The sequence below is a fragment of the Dermacentor andersoni genome, chromosome 4 (assembly GCF_023375885.2).
Source record: "Dermacentor andersoni chromosome 4, qqDerAnde1_hic_scaffold, whole genome shotgun sequence".
NCBI classification, from domain to species: Eukaryota; Metazoa; Arthropoda; class Arachnida; order Ixodida; family Ixodidae; genus Dermacentor; species Dermacentor andersoni.
Genome location: NC_092817.1, coordinates 206,307,797 through 206,334,526, shown reverse-complemented (window position 1 = coordinate 206,334,526; position 26,730 = coordinate 206,307,797). Strand labels below are relative to the sequence as shown.

Genomic DNA, 26,730 nt, shown 5'->3' with positions numbered 1-26,730 from the left:
GAGGGATGTGTCCCAGTCCGTACACGAGATTTTCTACGAGCACTCCATAAAGCATCGATATCCAGATCACTGTCCAGTGGATACCTTGCCACCGTAGCATAGGAGTGAACGGACACACGTCCTCTTCCGAATCGGAATTGTGGGCTCTCCCTCGGAGTCTTCAGACTCATCCACGCCGAGAGGACTCCAACTACATAAGCGCTAACGACAACTAAAGCACCACGATTAATTGGCACAAACAACAACAGCTGTCTCCTCGAACACCTCTGCGAATCGCATGAAGGAGGGAGACAGACATATATATATATATATGCTGATTCAAACAGGACGGGCTATACAAATTACAACATATCTGTATTACAAACAAACAAACAGAAGAAAACATGACAGCATCCGAGGAAAGAACACGAAGTGATCATCTATTCATACAGTGCGTTATAAGGTTCTCCTAGGCTATTCCATTCAAATACAGAAAGCGCGAAAAAAGGGAAACTCGTAAATACTAGTTCTTGCAATGCAAGAGGTTAGAAAGTGTGTTTGGTAATGTCGAGTAGGTCTTGTAGACAATGGGGAAAGAAATTGCGTGATATCAATAGCCATTTTACCGTTAAGAAGTAAGCTCAAGAAGGTCAGACAAGATATTTTTGTTCTTGATTCAAGCAGTTCGGTGCTGTTAGCTTTCGCGAGTTCAGAAGGAGAATCTTTGCACTTAAATTTAGAACAGATAGACCTGGCTTAAATTTAAATAGCTAGACCTGACAGCTTTTCGCTGAATCCTTTATAACTTTTTAATGTTACGTTTAGAGTGAGCAACCCAAGCAATAGAACAGTTTTCAAGCTGAAGTCGTATGAACGTGAAATAGCCAAGAAGTGTGACCTTAGGAAGAGAATGTGGAAGTTTATGTTTGAAGTAACAAAGTTTCCGGAAAGCTGATGAGCAAATGTTGTCAATGTGCTGATTCCAAATGACCATTAGTGATTGCCACTCCTAGGTGCTTGTAACTGTTAACTTGTGTCAAAGGAAAACATGTCAGGTTATAAGTATATTTAGGTGGAGTTTTCTTAAGCCTAACGCAAAGGTAAACACGTTTATCGTTATTAATAGCCATGCGAAAATCTGCGCACCTCTTAGATACATTAGCAAGATTAGAATTCAACTCAGCCTGATCATGTACACCTCTGATTTCACAAAATAAAATATCATCCACAAATAATCTAATTTGATTTCCAGGTTTAATTACAGTGACAAAGTCACTTATATATAAAAGAAGCAGCAAGGGTCGCAGAACATTTCCTTGAGGCACAGGTGATGTGACAGGAAGACTGCAGGAAACCATCAATTGAAACAAACTGCGTACGGTTATGATCAGAAACGCAAGAGACTAAAATGTCAGGGACGCTAATATTCATGAGCTATTGAGAATTTTTTCATAACTGTCAAACGCTTAGCTGAAGTCTGTAAACATTGCGTCAGTTTATATTGCGCAAATGAATGAGCTGCCGTGACCAATTGTGTCGCTGTAGAAAAATGTCTTCTGCATCCGTGTTGAAAGATTGATAGTGTAGAGTTTTCTTCAAAAAATTTCATTATGCGTTTGGCTATATAATATTACAATAATTTGCAACATGTTAAGCATATTGGGCGATAATTTTCTAATAACGGTCGCCTTTTTTACAGACGGGCATAACTTTAGTAATGTTCCATTCATCAGGCAGCCTCGCAGTTATTAGTGAACGTCGTAACAAAATCACAAGAAATTTAACAACAGTTTCGGCTTAACGACAAAAAAAAAAGTATTGGGTCCACCGTCAGGACCCACAAGCCAATTTTGCTTTCAAATTTAACCGCATCTCGACTACACCGTGGTATGAAAGAAAATCAACTTCGGATGCTAAAAATGCCTCATCGCGCAGATTCACGCGTGTACTTGCTTTAGAAAGCACACTAGTAAAATAAGTATTAGAATACTGAGCAATAACCTGTTAATCTGTAACAGGGTTACCATCAACCGAAATCTGCGTCACGTGCTTCTTGGCATGTTATGGATGCGTGCATGTGTAACGGATACGTGCATTGCGTTAGGCCCAGAGCCATTTACTGCCTGCCGAACATTTCCTTCAGTACATCACTGGCAAAGAGGACACGCCTCAGTGCTATCACTATGGGGACTGACACAAACGCTGTAGATGACCTCGTTATGCGCACCAGTACTGACTCCAACGTTCAACACACCGAGCAAAAAAAAAAGAAATGAAATCCAGATATTGGAGGAATGGTTAACCGACCCCTGACCGGTAAACATGGTTTCATTATAACCAGGCTGTAGCCACAGCCCTCGACCTCACGAAAAACGACGACATAGCCCAGAACAACGAAGACAAGGCAGCAGAAGACGAGGCGGACGTCCAGTCCTATCACTCTTTCTCGTCTTGTACCTCGAGAAGAGCAGACAACAATGAGACTGTGGGCAAAGGTCTTGTGAAAATACTCTCTCACGAGTTTCTTTTTCTTTTTTTTTTTCTTTTCTTTAAATTAGGAGTGTTGCTCGGGGCTTGTAGGAAACTTTCTATTCTGCGGAGGGGAGCAGTCATCGGCTGCTGATGGCGCTTTGGCGTCCCAGCAGCGAGTTGTACGGGCCGGATGACGCGTTGTGCCAGAAAAAAGAAAAGAACAAAATAATACGCCATCGATGCGGAATTCGAATGCAGGGGGCGGATTAAGGCGGCGAACCGTAGCCGGCAGTCGCGCCTCGCTGCCGTCCGGGTATGCTGCCTTTTTTTCCGGACTTGCAGGCGCTTCGAGCCGAGCCCCGTGCAGTCTACCGCAGTCGCTTGGAAACGCAGCGGATGTGGCGCCACGGCGCGACGATGCGGTCGGCATAGCGCCACTGCAGGATTTCTCCTGTCGCCTGTTCGCCGCCCTCCGTCGTCGGTTGGACGTCCACGTCGAGTGACGCGTTATCGAAACTGCGGAGGAACCACGAAATAGGGGCAGGCTGGGTGGTGGGAAGCTGCCGCACCACGTTACGAGGTGCACCGCCTATAGTTTACACGCTGCCAATTTGAGCACTCCCTTGGCAGACTCCGAGTTCGTGGAGTTAATCTCTGCTGTCGCCCGTCTCTCAGCCAGATTGCACCGAGTTGGCCACAGTGAGATGCGTGCATGCAGCGTGATCTGCATCCGGCCTGCTGATTATCGTTCACAGCCATTGATCTTCCCTGATATTGACTAGCGCACAGCCTTTTTTACTCTCGAGTAAGGTTTATTTGCGGGGAAAAAGCCGTAATGATGCTGAGTTGGCAAATTCGGCGATCGCCCCGTAATTGTCTCATAAATGCCCGACTCTCTTTTTGAGCGGCCCGGCCGGTCACGAAGGAGCCACGCAGAAACGATGCGTAATCGTCGGGGTTCGCTTCAAGATCAGATGTTTATCTTACGGGAGGTGTAAGCGTGCAGCAAAGTGCACTTTTACAAAAGTCAAAATACAACCAAGAAAATGCGCAGGGCATGTCCTTCGCACCTCCGCGATACATCGGGGTTCGTCTATGTCGGACGGGCTGCAGTGGTCGGTCGTTCGCCCTGCCAACGGCAACAGGAAACTCCTCACAGCGGCATCACGTTGCGGGTACAGCGGTGGGGGTTAGCGGAGCCCCCTTTTGCAGCATTGCTAAGGACTGCGCAAAATAATACCAGGTTGTCTGCGTAAATCGAGAGTCTGTGTGTGGGACGTTACCGTATGTCTGTGTGACTACAGCAGCACGACAACGACTACGTAGAAAAGAATCGTACGGCGGCAACGGCGTTATTTCTACTGCGGCCGTTTGACGCGAATTTATACATGCCGATTGTTGGTTTCAAGAATCGGCCGAGTTCAACTCAACGGGCGTTGCCGATAGAAACGCGGAACACAATCGTGCGTATGCCTATGCCTATGTCATGAGGCGTAAGGTAAATCTACGATGGCATTGTGGCGGCAGAAATTAATAACTTTGGCGACCATGAAGTCGCTACAACATCGCACAGCTTCTGCGTAGCGTTAGCTGCTACGATACTGGCGAATGGGGGCCAGTCTTGGAGGCCGTTCAGTGTAACGCCACGGCCCCCAAGCGCGAGCTGTCACGAGGAAACTAGGAGCCACGGGACGTACGCGCCGATGGTCTAAAAGAGCGGGCTGTGCCGAGGTATGCGTGGCCGGCAGGAGGTCTGGACCCCGCTTCACGCAGAGTCAGAGACGAGTAGAGCTTTCTCGGCGAAGAATTCTTTATACAATGTTTACATGTTGTCGTGGTTATCAGGAGAGACCAACAGAGCAGCCGCAAGCTGCTTAAATAACACCCCTCAGTCCCCAGATTCCTTAGACAGACTCTAAGGACGAAACAAGGCCGAGAGAGAGAGGGTCCGGGACTCCTCCGTGGTCCTAACGCCGCTCTCAGTGGCCGGCGCTTCCTGGAACCGCGCTGCGTCGTCAGGCCCATCTGGCGGTCGGTCAGAATGATGCGCCGGGCAAGTTTTATGGCCTGGCATAGGACAAAAAGAACCAACTGCAAGGCACGGGGTCGAAACATAGCCTTCCTTTGGAAACCGCCCCAAACACTGCGGGAGTCGCCCGTGGTGCGGGCGCCGCCGGACAAAGGTGGCTGCATTGCTGCCGGCATTGCTGCCGGCTCACGGACTGCCGAATAGCAGTCCGTGAGCCGGCGGCCGCTTCCGTCGTGGACGCCGTGCCGCCGCGAGGAAACCCGAGCCGCGCACGTAGTCGTCGTGTGCCCGAAGCGAGCACCATGCGGGGACGAATGCTGCCTCCACGGTGGACACACCCTATAGCACTGGCCTCCCGTCAGGCAAATCCCAGGGCACAAACAGGGCACGGGAGCAGTGTGCTTGCCATCGCGGCCGAATGGCACCTGCAGCTATACAGTGCTCTTCGGCAGTGGCTTGTTTCCATCTTCTCGTTCGTATATACATTATTTTCTTTCCATTAAAGCGAGGCGAGACAGGAACCTACTTACCAACCGCAAAGTGCCAACAATGAAGCGAAGAATGTCTCGAATGAAAAATTTTCAACATGCACGCGCATTTGGCGGCTGGTGCCGCATGCTGTCATCCACAGTATACTATCTTATAAGGAGCGGTCTCTAATAACTTCTTTCCCGCAGTGGACATTACGGTCTGAACAAACGGAGCTTCCACTTTATCAGTTAAATAGATATAGGTTAAGAACTCGCGTGCTGCTTCCGTCTGCATGTATTCGTTCCTCGGTAGCTTTAGCCAATAAGGACAGTTTACCATACACTTCAATTTCAGTTTATTTCGTTCGTCATAGTGGAACACACCAGGGGCGTAGCCAGGAGGGGGGGGGGCTTATGGGGCTTCAGCCCCCCCCCCCCCCCCCCCCCCGAATTTCTTTCGTGCTGTCTATGCACCGCCCACCGAAGCAATCCCCGGTGCTGGAAATCATTCTGAATTTTGTCTAGAATGTCTTTTTCACGCTCGAAAAGACATTTCACCACGAACATTGCGAACTCGGGCTGGATTTCGCGGCAACGCCCATGCACCGGGAGTCACATAGCGCAAGCAGCCCCATCCGAGCACAAAGTTTCAAGGGCGTTTTGATGGCGAACGGGCTCGCCGCGGCATCTTGCAGAGGCCGCGGAATCTACGGAGCGCATGGATGTCAATTCCGAAATTTATGGGTATAAAGTTGTCATAAACTTTTGATGTGAAAGGTGCATTGACATTTCCAAAGTTGTGCTTTAGATCTTCAATCGCGGAACATTGTGGTTTAATGTTCGTAGGTGCATTGACTTTTCTAAAGCCTTACATCGGACCATACAACGAGACAAGCCAAATAAACACACTATCAGACAAGTTGACAAAGCCAGCAGCGAGGTCCGATGAGATGAATCGTTGTGGTGGTTCATTTGTGCCGTCCTGACACATAAAGAAATATATTTTTTTTCACCTACGCCAAAGCATCCATATCAAGAAACCAAAGCCAGCCAAGGTAACTACGTTCTTATTTATTTTTTCTACTTCGACTTTTATTCGCGAGGATACATTGAGCCTCTTAATTTTTTTTGTCCTCCCTCCCCTACTCGCGGGCTGTCAGAGCCAGCCAGAGCGCATGCGTTTTTCTCGTGTTGCTCTGACCACCGCGCGGTGCACTTCGGTGCGCATTCGCTTTTCCCTTGCTGAGTGGATCTTCGCCTGGCAGAGTTTTTGGGCGCTTTCTGGCTAGCATACGAGAAAAAGAAACTACCGTCGCTCGTCGCCATCACTCTGGGGACTTGACGAATTGCACCGCGTTCGCTTGAGCGCAACCTCGCCGGAAAGTCTTGTCTCGCCAGTGTAGGATACCGAGCACTATGCGTATGGTTCTCGGTGGACCAAGCGTCTCACGTTTTCTTCGATATTCCTTCGGTAGCCACATTAGGTGCCCAAAGTAGGCATTCGATTGTGGCCAACATACTTTGCGCTTTTCCATTGCGCTGCCCCGGCCACACAAAAGAAAAAAAGAAGACATTGTTGTGGCGCAGCGAATTGTCGCATGGTGAAAGTTCGATTTTGTTACTTCTTTTGCGGACAGTAATGGGCCACGGGACGCTTCAGTTACCGGATACTCTTATTATATAGTATTGCGACAGCAATTATATGGACACTCCAGGCCCATTTCTGCCGTCGCCGTCGCCCTCATGTTTCAGTCAAAGGGCGATAACATCGGGACCACGCGCCGCATGCTGTATGTGCGAGTGAAAGCGTAGGGAGGGGGTGGGGGAGCTGGAATGGGTGAGACGACGATGGTGGCTCAGTCTTGTGTGCGCAAAGGAGAAAAGCGGGGAGGAAGCGTGCCGCCTTCCATCGCGCGGGATACGTCGGGGGCAGTGGATGGAATGGGGGCGGGATCTAGGATTCTGTGGATCTCTGATTGCGCAACATGTCTATTTGCCTAGTTTGACGCATCATATACAGTGATTTTTTTAGATACGAAGATTTATTGGAGACTTATACGTATATTTAGATATCTGGTTGCGAGGTTTTGTGTATACGCGTGCAGTGAACTTTGTTTCCAGTGACACTTTTCTGCCTTTTATCAAGCTGTATCTTCGCATTTGTATATTCCATTGCGTCTTCGCATTTCTGATGTACGAAGGCGAGTAAAATGAAAGTGATCCAACCAGCCCCGCGCAATAATGGTTCGGTTCATTATCTTCGAGGCATGCGTGTAGCACACAGGCATCTCTCATTTACAAAAGTGACACGCAGGGGGTTGAGGATAAATTTTTTAATGCTCTCATACACTGGGTTGAACATGGTTGCGTGACGTAATGGATGCTCCAGAAGTTGAGCAGCGTGGTGTCCTGAGGTTTTTGACAGCTGAAGGTATTTCCCAAAAGAAATTAGTCGCCGTATGGCTGCCGTGTACGTTGAACATTGCATTTCATTGGCCACTGTGAAGCGTTCGAGCAAATGGTTCAAAGAAGGACGTGAAACTTGCAAAGACGATCCAAGGCCGGGCCAAAGCCATCGTGCAATCACCCCTAACAAAATTGCAAAGCTTGATGAGCTGATGAGGCAAGAACGGAGGATAAGCATCGATGAACTGGGAGAGCGTGTAAACATCAGTCACGGTTCGGTTCACGCCATAATTCATGAACATCTCGGTTATCGGCTCTTGTGTGCGCAATGGTTGCCCAAGATTTTTGAACTACCGCTAGAAGACAGAGAAGTTCAGTGCTGCCTTGACTCATCTGATCCGGTATCACAATAAGGGTGACGACTTCTTGTCTCCAACTGTGATCGGGGACGAGCCATGGTGCCACTTCTACGAGCCTAAAATACGACGGCAAAGCTTACAGCCGAAACATTCGAATTCACCACCCCTAAGAAAGGAAAGGCCGTCATTACCGCCGGGAAGGTGTTGTTGACTTTTCTTTCTCGATCGTCAGGGGCCATTATGGATAGAATTTGCTAAATCTTGAGAAGTTATCAATTCTTTTCGTTATTGTGAAACGCCAGATCGGCTGTGTGTCACAATCAAGAAGAAACTAGGTGGAAAATTGACAAATGGGGTCATCTTGCTCCACGACAATGCCGTACCCACGTCACTGATGTGGTTAATACAAAACTGGCAATGTTCAAGTGGGAAACGCTGCGACATCCGCCATACAGCTCAGACCTGTCGCCTTGCGACTTCCACATTTTTGGGCAACCGAAAAAAACAGCTCAAGGGAACCAGATTCGTGTCGGACGATGACGTGAAAGAGTCAGTTGCAGACTTTTTGAAGCAGCAACCAAAGGAGTTGAATGAGACTGGAATCACGCGACATCGTTAAACAACGGGACAAATGTCTAAATAATCATGGAGACGGCTTTTAAATAAAGTACCCCGTTTGTCATATATTAGCATTGGCTGACTTTCATTTGACTCGCCCTCGTATATTTTGCAGAACTTCGGCTTTTTATACGTGCTCTCTGTTGCGGCTATAATTTCAGTGCAATTACTCACGATACACGACCGGTGACAGCTGCTCCTGCGTAATACATTAAAACAAATGAAGGCGTCATTGAGATTTTTCACTGGCCGTTTCATATGTACAAGAATGTAAACAAGGATCTTGAACGACAGACAAAGTTTCATTAACATATTTGTCCTCAACTTGTTCATTTCATGGCCTTTACATTTTTCATATCAGCGGCATGCATTGCTTTGCTGGTTTCGAACTGATGTAGTTCTGAAGTTCGTGTGATATTTTCTTTACTTACTAAATAGACAAAAAACATGGAAGCATTGACATCATTTATGTTGGGCACAATTTTTGGCACATACGAGTATAATATTTTATGAAAAATACATATTTTACTTGTTTTGACAGTGCGTAGCGTTCAAGAATTCGTTTGCAGCATCTTTAGCAATGGCAATGAAGTTATTATTCATGTATTTGATCCCCGGACAAATGTTTAAGAGGTAACTTTAGCTCGCGCCCAACTCCAACGCGGCCTATTCAAATACATGTAAAACGCAGAAACGCTTTTCCAGGGTAACCCCAGGATTGCTTTTAATGAAATTTGTTGCATTTGAGAGAGAAAGTTAAATTCTAGTGTCTGTTGGAAGCGGAATTTCGGTTTAGGGAATTTCGATTTTGAAAAACTCGAAAGTAAAAAATAAATAATAGGAGCACGACGTTTACAAGCTAATAGCTCTGCAACAAGCATATATATCGCTGTTCAGTAAACGGCATTTATTATAACAGTGAAATCGGACAAACTTGCTGTGTCATTTCGTATCTTACGTGAATTGGTTACGTTGTGTACAAGGATTCTGCGAAAGCCATATTTCCATAATGCTACATTTCTTGAGATTCATGTGTAACATAGCAATTTTGTCCGCTGTAGATGCACTATTAGGTGCAATTCACCGAATTGTGATATCATTTTTCATTGCTGAGTTACAGAGTTTTAAAAACTTGATGGTTTCGCTATCTGAAAATTTGCGATTTTGGTCAATTTTTAATAAAGAATTGATTACCCAACTGAAAAATTCGAAACCAGCAGTCACTAGAATTTAAGTTTTTCTTTTAAATGCAATAAACCTCGTCAAATTTGGTGCATTGGTAGCCGAGAAAGACGTATTCTCCTTCTACATGTATTTAGGTACGAGCACTCGAGTTAAAGCTTCCTCTTAAGGAGGAAACCGAGCTGCAATGTGAGCCCCCCCCCCCCCCCCCCCCAAACGAAATTTCTGGCTACGCCACTGGAACACACGAATATGTTTTGTGACTTCTAGCTTAACTAGTTCTGCTGTTTTTGCCTTCTTCAACTTGCACTCGCGAATTCCGTCGTACGATAACCTTCCTCTGCGCGCACTCTTCAGGTGCGTTGTTTCTTCCGACGCGTCAGAGTTCTCTTGACGGATCGTGTCGTCGCCCTGTTGCTGTTAATGGCCATTGTAACAATAGAAGGCCACTTTTAGCGTCACCAACTCACCAAACTTCTTGGTGCGACGCACGACTGCAGAGGCGAAAGAAGGCGGACCGATAAACCTTACAGTAAAGGATGAAACGTATGCAAAGTACTAATTTTGCCAGCAAACAATCATACGAAAACGGTTGAACGCTATAGACTCGACCGCCAGTGCTAAAGTTGCCGATTGCGTGGAAACTAACAGCTCAGTGACACGACTGGCTTCCTTGTGGCTTAATTTCGCGCACTATTGTCATTCGATGGTGAGCCTTTAATGCGAAAGCATCACATGCCCCATTACTCGAAAATCCGGCGTTGTAGTCGGCGAAGTGACCGAATGATGGTACCAAAAATGGCCAATGGCAAAGAGTAAAACCACATAAAAAAGATACTCGAATTGACGTCAAATTTCTCGGGGAGGTTCCTGTAAGCCAATTAATGCCTCTCAAAGGAATAGTAGTTAAACTTCTGCATGGGTGGGAACCGAAACCTGGGGTGCCAGACGAGCACCCTTCCCCGACGCCACGGTCGTTCCACGGTTGTGGTTGGCTGAAGGTGTACCCAGTGCGTGTGTCATTGCGCACGTGACGTCGCAGCCATCTAGCTGACTAAACGTGTGACGTAGTACCCGTGCGTCTTTGGGATTGTGGTAGTAATCCTCCGGCATAAAATGATGGCCGCAAACGCGCAAATCCTCGCGCCGATCGGATACCGATAGTCCGATGCGCTGCAGCCACTCCGCTTGTCTGCTGCCTTGCAGAAGGACACGATGTCGCAACTTGTCATATTGCCAGTCGCTACGCTTGCAGCCCGCAACCCAACCAGAGCGAATCGTGGTGCTCGCGGAAATAAATATCGAGACCAGCACTGACTGCGGTGCTTTGATCAACACGGGGCACGTTGCAACACAAGCAGACGACACTTGCTGTGTGCCGGAAGTCTTTAGTGTGGTAATAAAATATCCTTGTGCATCCTCTTCCTGTTACTTTCTTTTTATAGAAACAAATTAACTTTCCAACTGTTACGAACAAGGTTTCTACGCCCTAAAGTGGGAAGAATTATAGATGACACATTCTGGGCAGCCAATGGGATAGCTCGCCCTACTGGCGTCATATGGTCACCTCGCGTGACCTGGGGAGGTATTTTGTAAGAGTCCACCTAGTGGGCATGTCCATTTCGTCTGCTGCTGAAGTGCTGATTGGCTGTGGTGCCTCGCTCCTGCGGAAGCGCAGCCCAACCCACCCAATCAGAACTTCCAACAGCAGACGAAATGGACATGTCCACTAGGTGGACTCTTACAAAATACCTCCCCTGGTCAGTGGTGACTGAAAAGTCAGCCGAGTGGCGTGCTGTGATCGGTAGCGATGTACTTATTTAAAACCTTATAATAAATTACACGCTTTACGCGGAGCACTTGGATGCGTCAATTAATGATTAGAAGGACTAATCCTAACGACTCAGTGCGGTTGCACAAAATCGTCAAAATCGTTTCAGGGTCCCTTTAATAATGCTTCGTTAATTTCCCTCTGGCACTAACCTGTTGTCTCCGTAAAAACCCAGACGCTTCTATTTAATAAAACAATTTCGGCACCACCATAAGTACGACGAAGCTCAATTGCATCTGTTGTTAAATGCACGTATCTCTTATGCGGCCTGTCGCGCGTTGTTTGCCGCGAATGTTTGCCATTGGATTCCGGGTTAACCGCGAAGGGTATGACCCCAGATGTACTGCGCATTTTTTCGAGAATTACCGGCAGCCTGCTTCATCTTTTTGATGAAAATACTGTAATTATGAAACATACAAGAAATAAAAATGATGTGCTCTTGACGTCAAATCGGACGTACGATATAACGCTTAAGCTGTAAGTGAAGCCACCGTTGCTCGATTTCCTCGAAATAAAAGTGCCTTCCTACTGCGCTTCATTCGCCGGCGCTGGTACATACATACTTTGCTCAAGCCTCATGAGAAACTTGATCTGCACATATAAGCGGCGCTCGCGTGAATGTGACACATCGCACTTCGATGGCCCATCGCATCCACGTAAGCGGCGGAGAGTGCGTCGTGTTCAGATGGGGGAAAGTTTGACGTCTGCCGGCCTTCTCCACTCGCCGGAAGCGCTGGCGTGTTTCTGAGCGCGTGTAAACACTGTCGCAGGTTACATTACCGTGATGCTGGAAAGGAAAAATGCCCTACAATGCACACTATTGTATTTATGCAAACGCGACAGCAGACGTGCATTCCGGGCTGCGCACTTGTTGGCCTTAGAAACCAGTGTTGACAAAAGCTGAACAGCAAAACATGCCAGAATGGCGCGGGCCGTTCCTGCAGGCACCGCAACTGCGTTCCCCGCGTCGTGGCTGCGGTCTTTCTTTCGTTCGCGCGAGTGCGCACGTTCGCTTTGCTGCTCGTCACTGACGCACGCTGGCTGTGAACGCGGGACAACGCGCGGAGCCAGAAACGGTTTGCGCTCGTGTTTTGACTCGGGCTTTTCTAAAGCGGCGCTCCCTTTGCGAACTCTTTCTGCTGAACTGCTTACACAGAGGACACAGCACCCGTAACGAGTCGGCTTAAATGTGTATACCCTCTAGACGGGCAGATATGCTCCTTGCCGTCGGCTTTGTCCTCCACGAAATTACGCAGTGAAACAAGAAATGGAAAGTAAATATCATCACCGCAACGCATGCCTTAACTTATCCTAAAGTATTCCTTTATGCAGCTTTATATGCCATCCTTCGCGGCATCCTGCTACGTTGGTTTCTCGCCGAATCATGCAGACCGATCCCGGAGTGAAGCGGCCCGACAGCGTCACAGCAAATCGGGCCGATCCTTTCGTGGCCGATCCTGAAGGCAGTGTAATACGCGGTCGCGTGGTGAGGATCTCTTGCCTGGCATGCGTGTAATCGCAATGCTGCAAAACGCTGTACAGAGGATGAACAGCACCTTGGAATTTAATTAATACTTCAGAAAAGCCTCGCTTCACGTAGATTCCAACGTGTTTATTGGATCCGCGTAGTTTTATAGGTGCGCGGCTCTGCGCGAAATTTGCATAAATTTGCATCGCACATGCTTAGCCCATTCTTCACGTACACCAGACTGCCCATATGTGAGCTGTGTAAGCAGCTTTACTGGTGCACACACCTTGTGAAGCAGTCTTGAACTATTCACGGCTCTTAAGAACACGACTTTGTTCGACATAGCAGCCTATGTAGATGTTCCAGCCGCAGTAGCACCAACACGACCTTCATGAATGCATTGAATATCATCAATGTAAAAGCGAAGAAAGCGCGCCAGCAATGGTTTCGTCTAAGCGACTTGATTAGTGATTACTGACGCGTACAATCTAGCTGTACAGCCCGTATAGCGTATACAGGCGCAATGACCGTCATATGTTGTGCTGAGAAGTTCACAAATCGTGAAGAGTGGAAAGCATTTGGCCGTGTCGAAGGCGTTTGCCGAGATGCATGACCCCCGTCCGCGAACTCCATGCGCGCATCGCTTGCAGTGCGTGCAGAGCGTGACTGCCTCTGCCGTTCCGCCGCGTTCGGTGGCGAGCGACTGCGCGCGTGTTCGGGGTCCCGGAGATGCGCTCGCCCGAGCGGTCGTCGACGCCGCGATTGTTCGCACGCGGAACTGGTCGCACGGCCAGGCTGCTCCGGTGGGTGCCCGCTCTCGCGCTTCCGGTGAAGACGGCAAGGAAGAAACTCCTCCGCGGGTGTGCAGCGCGAATACGTAAGAAAATGATGGTTTGTGTTCTGCAGTTCTCTACTGAATAACAGAGGAATTACACGCGGCTGCACGTACGTTTCACTCTCAACCGAGGATCAATCATGAACGCACTCGTGTAAGCACACTGGTAAGCGAAGAAGGCTTGACGCAGTGCGAGAAAAAGTGCATACGTCTACACGTAAAAAACACCTACACTATCTGAGGATAAAGCATTTTCACTGTTGTTACTAAAGGCGGCCCATGTCAGGCACCATGTAGTTTATGCAAGTTGACGCATGAAACAATTCCGCGCGTTCCTACGGTGGCCCTTTCTTCGGTTATATCGTTATCTAGTTGTGGTTTACGATTCGACTGCCCCAGACCATGGCTGCCCGCAAAATAGGGAACCGTAAAGTTGCAGCTCCGAGAGCCACCCGATCGAGAATCCCGAAACCTCCGTGCGGTACGCGTCGACGAAGCGTGTGTAACTTGTATTCGGCGTATTGGTGATGCGCCCCGCAATACCTTCACGAAAGGTGTCGTCGCTGTCGGGACAAGTTACTCGAGCATAGAAATTCAGCCACTGTAAATGAAATCAGTCCTCACTTGTAATGCTAACCATATTTCCAAATAGCTTCATCAGCTCATCATTCACAGTGAATTAACGAGTTTCGCAGTGCGATGATTCTGCCTTCTCGGAGGCGCTTTTGCCGCGGCGTTAGCGTCCGGTGTCAAATTCCCAGCTTTGCGGGCAAATGCAACGCTTGGACTTGGCTTCACGCACATATCGCGAGCGTTGCCTCCGCGTGCTTTCGCGTTGTGTGCTTTGCGCTGCACAGAAAAGCCTGGTAGTGATGGCGATAGATCGGACGTCCAACTTGCTCAGCAGCACAGCGGCTGTAAGCTGCACCGTGTAGTGGCTCCAGATCAGTGTTCCCTGTCTGGGTTTTCTGACGTAAACCCAAAGCACGGTCGGTACACGGCAGTTTCTGCTTCTCGCCCAGGTTAACTGAATCCACGCCGAAAGGAAACCGCCAGAGCGTTCTTGCAAGCAGCGTGCGCCGTTACGAAATGCGCGCCCAAGAAAGTAAGGGGAGTGCAGTGCAACCGCACAAAACAGGGCCCACTGTTTTACTATTCCTCAAGCCGGTGTCTTGCACGAAGTTAGTTTAACGTTAAGTTAGTTCCTTGCAGAAACTTCGTCGCAGGCAGCTGACTGGTCAACTCCGAGCACGAAAATCAGCTGTGGGCGTGTTGCAATCCTTGATTGCCTTGAAGCAATGCCTATTTCGACAACCAAAGCCAGCTTCGATCCAAATTATTCAAATGCCCCTCTCTGCGACATTAAAAAAAAATTCAAGTACGTTGTACTTATGGTGAAACAAAGTTTGACTATTTCCCCTATGTGCAAGGCTTGTGGCAAGCGAACTTATCCCCAAGCTTCCAGGCAGGCTGCTCGGCCGCCATCTGAATTGTTTGAACAGAGCGAAGTAGGCTGCAACATTTTTGAATTTGATGTTGCTCTCGCGAGGTTGTCTTCTTTGCCGGCTTCGTTAGAACAGGAACAAGACTGAAGCTCACCTAACAGGTGCTTATAGGCTTGTCGGTTATTTGTGACCTAGTTAAAGCAGCGTACCTGAAGAATGCGGACACACGTGTCCGTATAGTCACGAAGAGGTATTTACGCTAGAACTGTTCGTAAGAGCAGATTCCAGCCAAACGAGACGTTGGACATTTTGTTAGCGAAGGGTCAGTGGCAAAGACCATTCGTGAAATAAAAGCTTTGTGAATTCGGCCCTTTGGCACTGGAGTCGCTCGCAATATAACCTAATGTAGAGGTAAACGAAGGTGTCAACAAGGCTGCGTTCGCTATTGTGCACGTCACGACGCGGCGTTACGGCAGGTCGAATGCACTGAAACGCCACACGAGGGCTGCCCCGCGTCGACGTTCGTTGGTTCCAGCGTAAAAAAAGTGTCGAAAGCAACAAGCCTTTCCTCGTAGAAGCTGCAATTTCACATTCATTATTCGCACGTGGCGAGTATAGGATAAAAGGAGCGGGTGGATAGTGGCCGCTATCTACGGGCATTCCTGGCAGGTTCCGTGCAATGCAGCGAACGCTAACAGCCACTCGAGCCAACCAGGAGAAAATATAGCAGGCCGGAAGGGGCTTGTTGCTTGTCCGCTGCTAATTCATCGGATTGAACGGAAGGCTCACACATGCAATAGGGGTACGCAGTCGCTGAATGCTCGAACCTTTAGTATCTCTCCCATACGCGCCACCGCATATCGTTTTTCATTGGCTGACGACGCCACCGTGCCGTGCCGGTGGTGCGAAATCCCAAAGAAGCGGCGTGCGCGGCCGCCGGAGGGTGGGTGCATTTCGGCGACCACCGTCACGTGGCCCGCGATTGCTTCGTCGGGTCAACCGGCGGGAGCCAGTTGTTGCGCCGGTCTGCTCGCATGCCAGGCCGCTGTTCATGGGCTTGCTTTCTTGAGAGGGCGTTCGCGAACGTTTGAATTTCAAATGTCAATCGGATAACCTTTGCTATTCCATTCTAACTCGATCTGAGAGTTGACTGTTCAGATTCCTTTCTGTTCGAATATGATAGCAACACTTTATTATAGTCTGGAGAAATAAACATCCATGCAAGTAGGGATTGTTCCGAATGACTCTGGTGCAACTGCGGTTCATTCGCAGAGGCAGCAGCTCAACGAACGCGTGGAGCAGCTGACTTATCCATAGTCATTTCCAGCCTACCTCAGGGAGCCCACGAAGTTGACTCGATTTAGACAAAGCAGTCTGTTACTTGGTCAGCGCGCTCTACATGTTTCTGGTGACCTGGTTGTCCCGTGTTATATTAATATTGTTCTCCTGACGCACCAAATAACTGGAAGCCAGTTATCTTATATTTACAGGTTCCTCAGTTGTCCAGGGCATTACTTGCATGCATGTATCAGATAATGTAAATAAGTCGTGTCTCATCTCAAACTTTATATTTCACTTTGCTTACGGATACGAAGAGCTTTAAAGGATTCTGAGAAGCGCCGCCCCTTAGGGCGACGCCGCGGGCCGCTCCCACGTAGGGACAGTTAGGCCTAACCTAACCACCGCATTGCAGGCTCTCTGGACAGCCCAAAGCTGACGATGGTATGCCGAGCTCTTGATGGCCGAGTTCCACTTCTGTTCAGTGATGTCCTATACTCTCGTAACGAGGGACACCGCCAGAGCATCTGATATTGCATCCAGATCGACCAGTGAGAAACGCCATTAGAAGAAGTGGTCCCAGCCACCGAGGCTGCTGAAACAGCATGGCCTATGTGATCTATTGCCGCTATGGCACAGTTGAGTTCGGCGTTGTTCTTGCGGACGGCTGCATGCAAGGGTCGCGCGGGGTGGTCGAAAGAGACGCGTGGTTCGACACCAAGACGGCGGCGGAGAGTTATAGCCATCGGGGGTGGGGGACCCGCGGTTTACGAAGAGCGCGTAAGCGGGGTGGCTGTGAGTCAGGCTTCCGCCAGTTGGTTCGCGGACGCAGTGCCCTGGCTTTGAAGTCAACCCCTCGCCGTTGAACCGCACCATGCCAAGACATTCCGCAAACTGTCCAGATGCCCCAACGGGGCGTGGAAGTGCTTTCTTCGGGGAAGTGTGTCTTGCGATGTTGTGAGACAAAAGGGGACTCGTTGCACTGCAAATGATTTGTGGCAACGGCCTGGACGTATTGGAACTCCCGATAGTGTCACCCTGGAGCCCCGTTGTGTGCACACTGCGAGCACCGCAGCGTGATTGGACGGACGACGGGGGGAGGGGGTTGCTGGGGATGCATTTAGGTACGTGCTTGACCGCTGGACGGGGTTTCGGTGGAGATTCGGCCAAGAGAAAGAAGACCAAATTCTGACTTTTGACTCGTAGTTTGATGTCCGTGTAAATACTTTCCATTATATCGCTTGCCTATTCTATCTTAATAAACAGTTAACCCCTTTGCAATCAGCGTCACTGGCTTGCCTACTGTAATGTGACTTCGCGGCATCCGCAGCATCTTCAAGTTTCCCTCACTGACATCGAGGCGAACATCAACTGGCACTTTGCTTAGAAATGAGAAAATATTCGAAGTAAAAATCACAGCGCGAAAAAACGATGACAAAGACAGTCTACGCAACAGGCGAGGATTAGCGCCTGTCCTCTACACGTCTGGCCTGGTCTCTTCGCGCTACGATTTTTACTTCGTTAGAGACCAACTCGCCGAAGGAGACATTTTGCTAAGCGATATTAGAATGTCTTTTTTCTCCGTCTTCTATGTGATTCAGACATTTTTCTCTGTTCAAACATTCCTAGCATACTTTTTTTTTCATTTTCAAATGTACGAACTTGTCCTTTGCTTCCTACATCATCAGTGAATGAGCCTCCTCGCCCCCCCCCCCCCAAAAAAAAAAAATGAGAAGAAGAAGGAAAGAAAAAGAAGCCTTCAATGGTACACTCCAGAGGAATCTTCAATATGCATAGCCGGGTAAAAGAGAATAATTCGGAGCCAATCTAAGGCATTCTATAGACTGCTCGCACCTTCTCAGAGCGGCTTCGTACGAGGTGTCGTACGTAATATACTACCTACCGATTACCATGCACAGCTGCGAGTTTCCCGTTTTGCGACAGATATATATATATATATATATGTGTGTGTGTGTGTGTGTGTGATTATCTTGTACGTATATGCAGCATTTGGACGCCCCTTCTATATATATTTTTTTCACTTTTCACAAACAACGTCGCTCATCGCTCGGAATAAATCTTAATAGAACCTTGGATCTGTAAACGTCCCCACTGAACCACTTATATCATATCAACAACCAAGTATGATCCATTCGTCTACGTCTCGACATACCATCAAAGTGCGTCTTGTTGACATGTACTTTGCAAAATCAAGTAGCCGATGTCTTATTGACATCGATTCTATTTTATTATTAGACTCTTTACGGGCATTACGTACTGACGTCGCAGTGATGTACGCGCTACGTCATATCGACTGCCTGCACTATAGATTTCCTCAAAGATTTAATGAAAGGGCCCCTGAAACGGTTCGGACAAATTTTGTAGACGCGTAGGATACAGCTAAAGTTAATCATTCGGACCACAATTTGCGTAAAGGGACTCATATTAAGAGAGCTACGGACGATTACAAGTTACCCTCCTCCATAGCCATGCATTTTCTCCTCAACTCGTTCGCCGAGTGATCGGGGCGAAGCTCCGCCTTCACTGGCTCTGCGTCATGATGGCACGTCCCGTCGTCGACTTCCGTTTCTCTAGGAGCGAGCGCGCGAAGCCTCTCCAAGCTCTCCGCCATCTGCTTGGCCGTCGACCCCAAGCGAGAGCTATCGAAGCAGCGTGCGTTGCGAACATTCTGTCGCAGTGCCGAACGTGTCTGGTATTCCGGTAACCACAGGCGAGCTGGGCATTTCGAAGGATGGGTGGAGGCATAAACTCAAGCTGATGAAGGAATTTTAGCCTAGGCGTACGGTGAGCGACCTGATTGGTCTGCATGGTCCAACCACCCGTTGGCGCGGAGCTCAACCAGCCAAACAAAGAGCTAATATTGCTCTAACCAAGTGTAAAACATTTTAAACATTTACAAAAACAACGTATTGACGATTACGCTCCTGCGAAAAATTTACACCAGCCGCAAAGAATACACTTCGTTACTGCTACTGTGTTTCGCTGAGCTCTGTGCCACCAGGTGGCTGCAGCGTGCAGACCGTTCACGTTTCCGCTTCTACTCGTCCCGTGAATCGGCACGGTCAGACGGCCAGGCCTTGACCCCTTGCGATTGCGTTTATCTGAATACCGGACTCGCGAAACGCTGTTGTGGTAGTAATCTTCCGGTGTAAAGTGACGGGGGGGGGGGGGGGGGGGGCAAATCCTGGCGCCGATCGGATAGCGGCTGTGCGATGCGCTGCAGTCAGTCCGCTCGTCTGCTGCGTTGCAGAAGGACACGATGTCGCAGCTTGACATGTTGCCAGTCGCTACGTTTGCAGCCCACAACGCAACAAAATCGAATCATGGTGCTCGCGAAAAGACTGAGGCCGACTCTGACCGCCGAGCTCTCGTTGAAATGGAGCACGTTGTAACACAAGCAGACGACGCTTGCTGTGTGCCGGAAGTGCTTAAAGGGACCCTGAAACGATTTTGCACAAATGTACTGAGTCGTTAGAGTAGGTCCTTCTAATCATTAATTGACGCATCTAAGTGCTCCGCGTAAAGCATGTAACTTATTATAAGGTTTTTAAAATGTACATCGCTGCCTATCGCAGCACACTGCTCGGCGGAATTTTCAGCCCCCCCGCTACTCATATAACGCAGATCACCCAATTGACGTCAGTAGGGCGAGCTATCCGATTGGCGGTCCAGGGCGCGTCATCGATAATTTTTCCACCTTTATGGTGAACAAATGATGTTCGTAATAGTTGGAATGTTAGTTTATTTGTTTCTATAAAAAGAAAGTAACAGGAAGAGAATGCACAAGAACAATTTCTCACTACACTCCAGGTTTTTAAGGTGCCGTATCAGTTGGGGGGGGGGGGGGGTAATTGAAGCTTTGTAGTTAAAGTTTATGCAACGTGATCTTTGAAAACGTCAATTCCCCGAGCTTTATCGCGCATGAAATGTCATTCACATTGAATGTGGTACATAAATGTTGCACAAGTACAATGTACAACCCATGCTCAGGTTAGACAGTTAAGGCTCGTCGAAAACTCAGAGGATTTTTGTTATTTATGAGACGTGGCAGCTAGCTGGGCCGTGGCTACGGTGCTTTGCGCCGCTGATCGCACGACGTCTAATGTCTGCTGTCAAAATACATTTTCCGGACCGCACATGAACCGTGAGCTGACTCCTGCGCTTCTCGACGATGACGGCTGGTCGTTCGCCAATAAGACCGCCTTCATTTCGGTGATTGGCGATAGCAAAGGCCCCCTGCGTATGCAGGGTGGGTCACTGATATGCAGAGCCGGCCTGGCCGACTTGGTGGCGCATGCTCCACGGCGGGCGCTCTCGAACACCACAGGCGTAGTGCGGCGCCATCGGCCACATTTCATCGGACCGACTCATCTGCATCATTCTTTGTATGCAGCCAGAGCTGCGCATATATGTTCATCGTGAGAGTCAGAAGAAAAACGCTTCTCTGCTCGTCCTGGTCCCGCTTCCAGCCTCCCGGATTTATTTATATGTTTTTACGTCGTCCCTCCTACGGCGTCTGCTACTCTCCCTCGCCTCCCCGTTCTACATTCTCCGTGTAGATCGCAGCAGTTTCGTTCCGTGGGCGCCGCCGTATTGGGTTGTGATACGCGCATTTCTCGCTGTTGTGTTCGTCCCCGACTAGGTTGAGTATTACAAACCTGCTGTAACGCCGTGCATTGTTTGCTGGCGTCAGAAAATACGCGTGCGTACAACATTCCACGATGACGGCGCTTCCTCAGAATGATCTCCCAGTTAGCCCAGTTATGGTCGCTCATCGGTGCTTTCCTGTCCACCGACCGTCGCCTCCCGCGCGGCGACGTCGCGGTCGTTGCCGGCGAAGCGCGCACATTCTCCCTCGAACCGCTTGACATCACTGGCACCGCTCACGCCGTGGCCTTCGGCCGCGTCCAGTCACCGCCCGTTCAGCCTACCTCCTCACAGTTGGCCCTCGGAATGACTGCACGTAGCGTGTCGCCTTACGTGCAGCAATGACGTACCTGTCTTTCTTGTCCACACTGCTCAGAAGCGGTCGGAATTATCGTCTGAATGATGACGACGGATGTGCACTTGCATATGTATAATCGCGTCGGTTGAGTCACAACTACGTGCTTCGAACCTGAACTCTGCTTTTGTATCAGTGGAATGTTGAGTGTGGTCTTCGTGTCTGCTGGTTCTGCCGTACAGAACGTGAAGACGGCCAGGGCGATCGGTGTGCTGTTGAAACTCTCGCTTTTTCAACGGCTGATGCGTTATTTATACACGGCCGGTATAATGTGAGAGTTCCTTTCGCTGTATTCTCACAGAATCCTTTCTTATCATTTCAAGGACGGCGGGGCGGACCGCCGCTCGATTCACTGGAGAAGGGCGAAAAGGGATAACATTGGAATAGAATCGCATACTGGCCCGCTACAATGGATCACAACCTCCATTCCTCTGCGTGTTTTGCCGTCGTAGCAAGTAGAATTAAAGAACCGCAAAAAAGCACTTCTCTCTGAAATTTTGATGCGTACAATGGCATGGAAACTAATCAGAATCCATGCGCTACGACGCCAGTGAAAACGTATGCGTGTTTAATGATAATCGGTTCATTTAGGAACACCGTGAGAGCGCCATACGTCGTACTTCGAACAACGAAGTCCCCAAGCACGCGAGAGGTTTCTGCGCGAGGCGGCGATAATTCCGTACACGTGATTCATGCATCGCATACGCTACAACACTTGGCGGCGGCATAACCAGGGACCTGTCGCTTTTGCGCTTTATTAACTTGCCCTTCGAGACGCGCGCGCGTGCGGTGAGGAGGAATCGCGCAGGTGAGAGGTTCCGCTCTCTCTCTCTCTTGGCAACTGCGGCGAGGACTGGAATGCCCGCCCGGCACAACCAAGCGATCAGCGGCGCACCTGTGTGTGTTTCGGTTGCGGCGGCTACGCCCGTTCAGAGAGCGGCTCCCGGCGCCATGTTTGTCCGACGTCGGCGGCATCGGTGACGTTCGGCGCGCGTTTGCGGCCGATTTGAAAGAAGTGTGCGCTCGACGGTCTGGTGCCGGTGGTCACTATGGGCTGGTCGCAGCTGTCTCTGGGCCGCAAGGCGGGCTACCTATTCGCCGCCATCAGCCTAGTGCTCGTCTTCATCGCCTTCACGACGCCTTACTGGCTCGCCTCGGACCCACGCGTGTACAGCGCGCAGCTCCTGCAGCTCGGCCTCTGGGAGACGTGCTTCCGCAGCTTCGCCGACCCCAGGGACCTGAACATGGAGAAATACTATGTCGGTTGCCGCTGGATTTTCGCGTATGAGTACAACACGCTGCGGGACTTCATCGAGATCCGTGAGTTGTGGCACCCCGCGCCGTTGTGCTGTGTCGCGCGGTTCCTCGCAGCGTCTGCCGCGCTTGCCCCGCCTTCTTTAAAGGGGTCACGTGTCGCGTGAATAGCGGAAGGCGTTGCTTTCCCTCTAATGGGAAGAAAGGAATTCGCCAACTCAGCCGCACTTATGTCATATCAGTTGACGTTCTGCTGACGCACGTTGATTCCTTTCATACCGGCCGAACAAGTGCTCAAGTGCAACCAGCACGATGGCTACGTCCCGTATCCGTTAGTAGCCGTCTGTTGCCAAAGAGACCAACGAGTAAGGATTGCTTTTTTGGTTGAGTCTCAACTCGTGTAAAGTATAGGTGTAATTGCTACACGCTTTCTGTGGTGGAACGTCGGCGAATGGCAGCCAGTATGCCGGCACGCGCGATTACACGCTTGTATGTACAATTCAGTCGTATATCGTTCTGTCGGTAGTTTATGTGCTTGCCTTGCATCTTCCACATGCTACAACTATGCGCGAAATAAAAATGCGTACATAAGCCATGGAAAGACATCGCATCATTGCACTAGACCTGTTGCATACTGTGTATGTTTGTCCCCAGGAGTTTTCTTCAGAATAGAAACATGCAAGAGTCGTGCTAGTTCCGTGTCCAACTGTTTTGAATAGCTGGCATTAACAGTGGGCAAACTGCTCAGCATGTTACGTACGAGCATGTTTTGTGCATTACCCATTGAGTTCTGCTGTAGTTCTCACTAAATTTCTTACAGGTGCTTTAAGAACTTTTAGGAGATTTCTTAAGCTACTTTGTGTGTTACAGCTTGTCTCATGAATAAAGTAAATGGTTACATGTAATTGGCTACTGAAAAAAGGTAATTGCATTACAGTGAGCATTCGTGTAAAGTAATCAATCATTACAAATCGAAGATTATTTTATTGCAAGTATTTAATTACATGTAAGGGTGCTGCTAGCACTAGCAAGTGACTGGTGAAAACTGTAATGCTGTCAGGCTGTCAGGATTCAATGCATAGTCAGGACAAGACTTTGTGGAAAGCTCTGTAAAAGGGTCAGAGACACAATGATAGTAAAAGCATAGATGCAACAAGATACTTGTATTGAAGTGGTTTATTGCATTGTAGTAAAGGATACAAATGTAACTTGTCATAACTGATTATTGATGAATTTGGAGGTCTCGCAGAATGAACATGTCGTGCTGCCTCCGCAAGCCCTTTCTGCAGTTTTGCTGCACTCTTGTTACCGTCCAGTCATGCTTGGCTAAGCTTGTTTAAAACTCATCTGGACATTAGAGCATATGCAAACTGTAAGTACTGCACACTTCTCCCCACATCTTGTCTTGCCTAACAGAGACTGCGGATATTGGAGAAGAATTGGAAATGAGGCAATGAGTGCACACACTGGTGACACCATCCCTTCTGCCACCCTTTCCTTGCTTCACCCGAGCTTTTGACAGTGCCCCTAGTTAACTTGGTCAGGGCAACTTGATGTGCGGGAAAGCCTGCTTGTGGAATATTGTGTATCTTCCAATGTGCTATAATATTAAACACAATATGGTTAAAGCTGATTTTGTGAGGAAACATTTATGCTGAAGGTGTGCCCCTTTGTTGTTCTGTGCAGCATTCTTTGTGGCAGTTCAAGTGTTCTTCACCATCGGCTTCACGCTGCTGCTGCTCGCCTCTGTCCTGCTGCTGGCCATGCACATTTGCCTGCCTTCAGCGAGAACGCTGCAGTTGCTCAAGGTCGTCATTGCCTTGCTTCTGGCATCAGGTAACATTCTTGAGTGGCTAGAACCATGTGTTTGATATGGGTCAAACATCAAACCACATGCTGATTATCACGAAATTCATCTGTTCGGAGGTATAACATTGTTTATTATGGGTAACTAAACGAAACCAGGCATTTGGGTTGTACATGGCGAATGCAGCATTTCCCACGTTCCCAGTTGCTGCCATGCCTAAGAGAGCCCCAGCACCAATGAAAAACCGAGTGCCTTTCTCCTTGTATGTTTTCATTGATTATAGTAACAGCAATGTTTTATGTTTTAAATAATGGAATACAAAATACCCGTACTGTGACGCCATTAAAGTTAAATCTTTTGACACAGTGCATGAACAGCCAAGCAAATGATCGGAAAATTGATACGGCATATGGCATGCTGTTTTCCATGCAATACTGATGAGGAAAATTGGTGCAACTAGACTACAACAGACACAGAAAGAGAAGAAAAGTCAAGCACTTCCATGCATTAATTTGTGAAAAGCACGGTCATAACTTCAAGCAGAGTGTTAGCCAAGAGCTTGTATTAGCAACATATTGAACTGCAGGGCACATCGACATCGCTTTGTAGTTCTTAAGATCAGTGTGCATTTTCTATTAATTTCTTTTATTTCTTTTGCCGTTCGCCATTAGCTTGGATGCTGTCATTAGCTGGAATCATCCATATGGGATGATAGATGGTACGAAAAGAATGGGAAATGACAATTATTACAAATTATGACTTCAGTCATCACGCGCTTTTGGTGCTTTGAGAGAAAAGTGTCAAACTTGGCTTACTGCTCTGTGCCTTTGAGGTGATTAAACAGTGCAGAGCATAACATAGAAAGAATTAACAGTATTATGCTGGAAGACCGTTCTGTGTTCTTACCCAGTGCCTTTGTTCCTTACGTTGCACTAATTTTATGGTCGTGATTTCTGCAAGTGTTGGCCATTTACAAAAAAAAAAAGTGACAGGCACATACATTGTAGGATACATTAAAAAGTATTTCCCCTTTGCGAAATTGGATAAATGGAGAGATACCATATGATTTTGAGAGCCCAGTACTGCCCTGGAGAGTGAATTATTCAGGGCCTTGAAAGCTTTGGTGTTGTGTTCACCTCAGGTCTTCAGTATTTAATGTACATATTAATTTTAGCGACAGATACGAATAGGATCAAGCTGAGGGCATTATTACTACAGCATACAAGGTTGGTGCTCAGGGTGCTAGGTTGAGTTCGCATATTTTTTATGATCCATTTCATTTACCATTTTCTCGGCAAGAACAGTGCCTCCAAGTAAATGAATAAACGTGGAAATAATGGTGAATGAGATGAAATGGACAGTCACAAAATACAGCTCCTGGACTGTCCCACCACCTCCTGCTCCCGCCATTCCCATCAACAAAATCAACATTCCTTGCAGTATTACTGAAAAAAGTACTATAACAGACAGTATGTGCACACTGCTCCAGCACATTGGATGTGGTTCATACAACTTTCCAATGCTGATACAGTGGACTGGCTTGTACAAAGAATGCAGTTAGAATGTGCAATGCCAATATTCGCAATGCGATACCATCAACCAGTTTCTGCATCATGTGCAACGATAGGCCAATGACAAGTTAGACTGAATATAACAAATGTGCAATTCCCTGCAATGTTTCGAAGCCAAGCAACAAAGATACAGTTGACTCTGTGAGATTATCTTGGCCGCTTGATAAAAAAAAAAGGGTGCCACATGTGCATCAGTGAACGTGACAGCCGTAATTGCATTCTCGGCCACTTGGTGGGGCTGAATGGCGCTAGCTTTCCAAGCACATTCCCGACGCATTTTCTATGCCTATCTCAGACAACAGCCTCCGACTGGTGGTGCCTTGCTACCAGCCAACACTTGTGCATGGTGCGAAAGCGAGGAATACTAAGCGATAGACTGGTGATCCTGACATGCACAAATGAAAAAGCAACTGCATGACGACTTTAAAGTAACCGCGACAGATGTGCTATCAAGGATGTCCAAACCCAGCACAGTGTGCATGCAAGTGACTTCTCGATGCATGAAGCCCAGGACACAGGCAGAACCTGCCGCTATTATCACAGGCACTGAAATAGCAAGTGCAACAACAAGCTAGAACAAGGTTCGCAAATAATCAACAGCACACTGGTTTATCCTGCCACACAACGAGGGAAGACAAAAACAGTGTGTTCTGATTCCCAAATCACTTTCAAAGTCACTATGATGATGCACTCCATGGAGATG

At 48.3% G+C, this 26,730-nt stretch overlaps 2 protein-coding genes across 3 annotated transcripts in view; one reads left to right on the top strand and one right to left on the bottom strand.

The window, feature by feature from the left end:
• Positions 1 to 26,730, bottom strand: part of LOC126538330 (uncharacterized) — a 680,380-nt gene that overhangs the window by 337,239 nt on the left and 316,411 nt on the right. The gene's annotated exons all lie outside the window — the stretch shown is intronic.
• LOC126538494 (uncharacterized) overlaps positions 1 to 26,730 on the top strand; it is a 73,810-nt gene that overhangs the window by 41,459 nt on the left and 5,621 nt on the right. Inside the window, exons 1-2 of one of the 2 annotated variants that reach the window (XM_050185338.3) lie at positions 22,168 to 22,715; positions 24,336 to 24,485. In XM_050185338.3, coding sequence (XP_050041295.1) covers positions 22,445 to 22,715; positions 24,336 to 24,485 — 421 coding nt within the window. In that variant the 5' untranslated portion in view covers positions 22,168 to 22,444. Of the gene's footprint in view, positions 1 to 22,167; positions 22,716 to 24,335; positions 24,486 to 26,730 lie in introns of those variants that run through there. The other variant, XM_050185337.3, reaches the window with a different exon arrangement.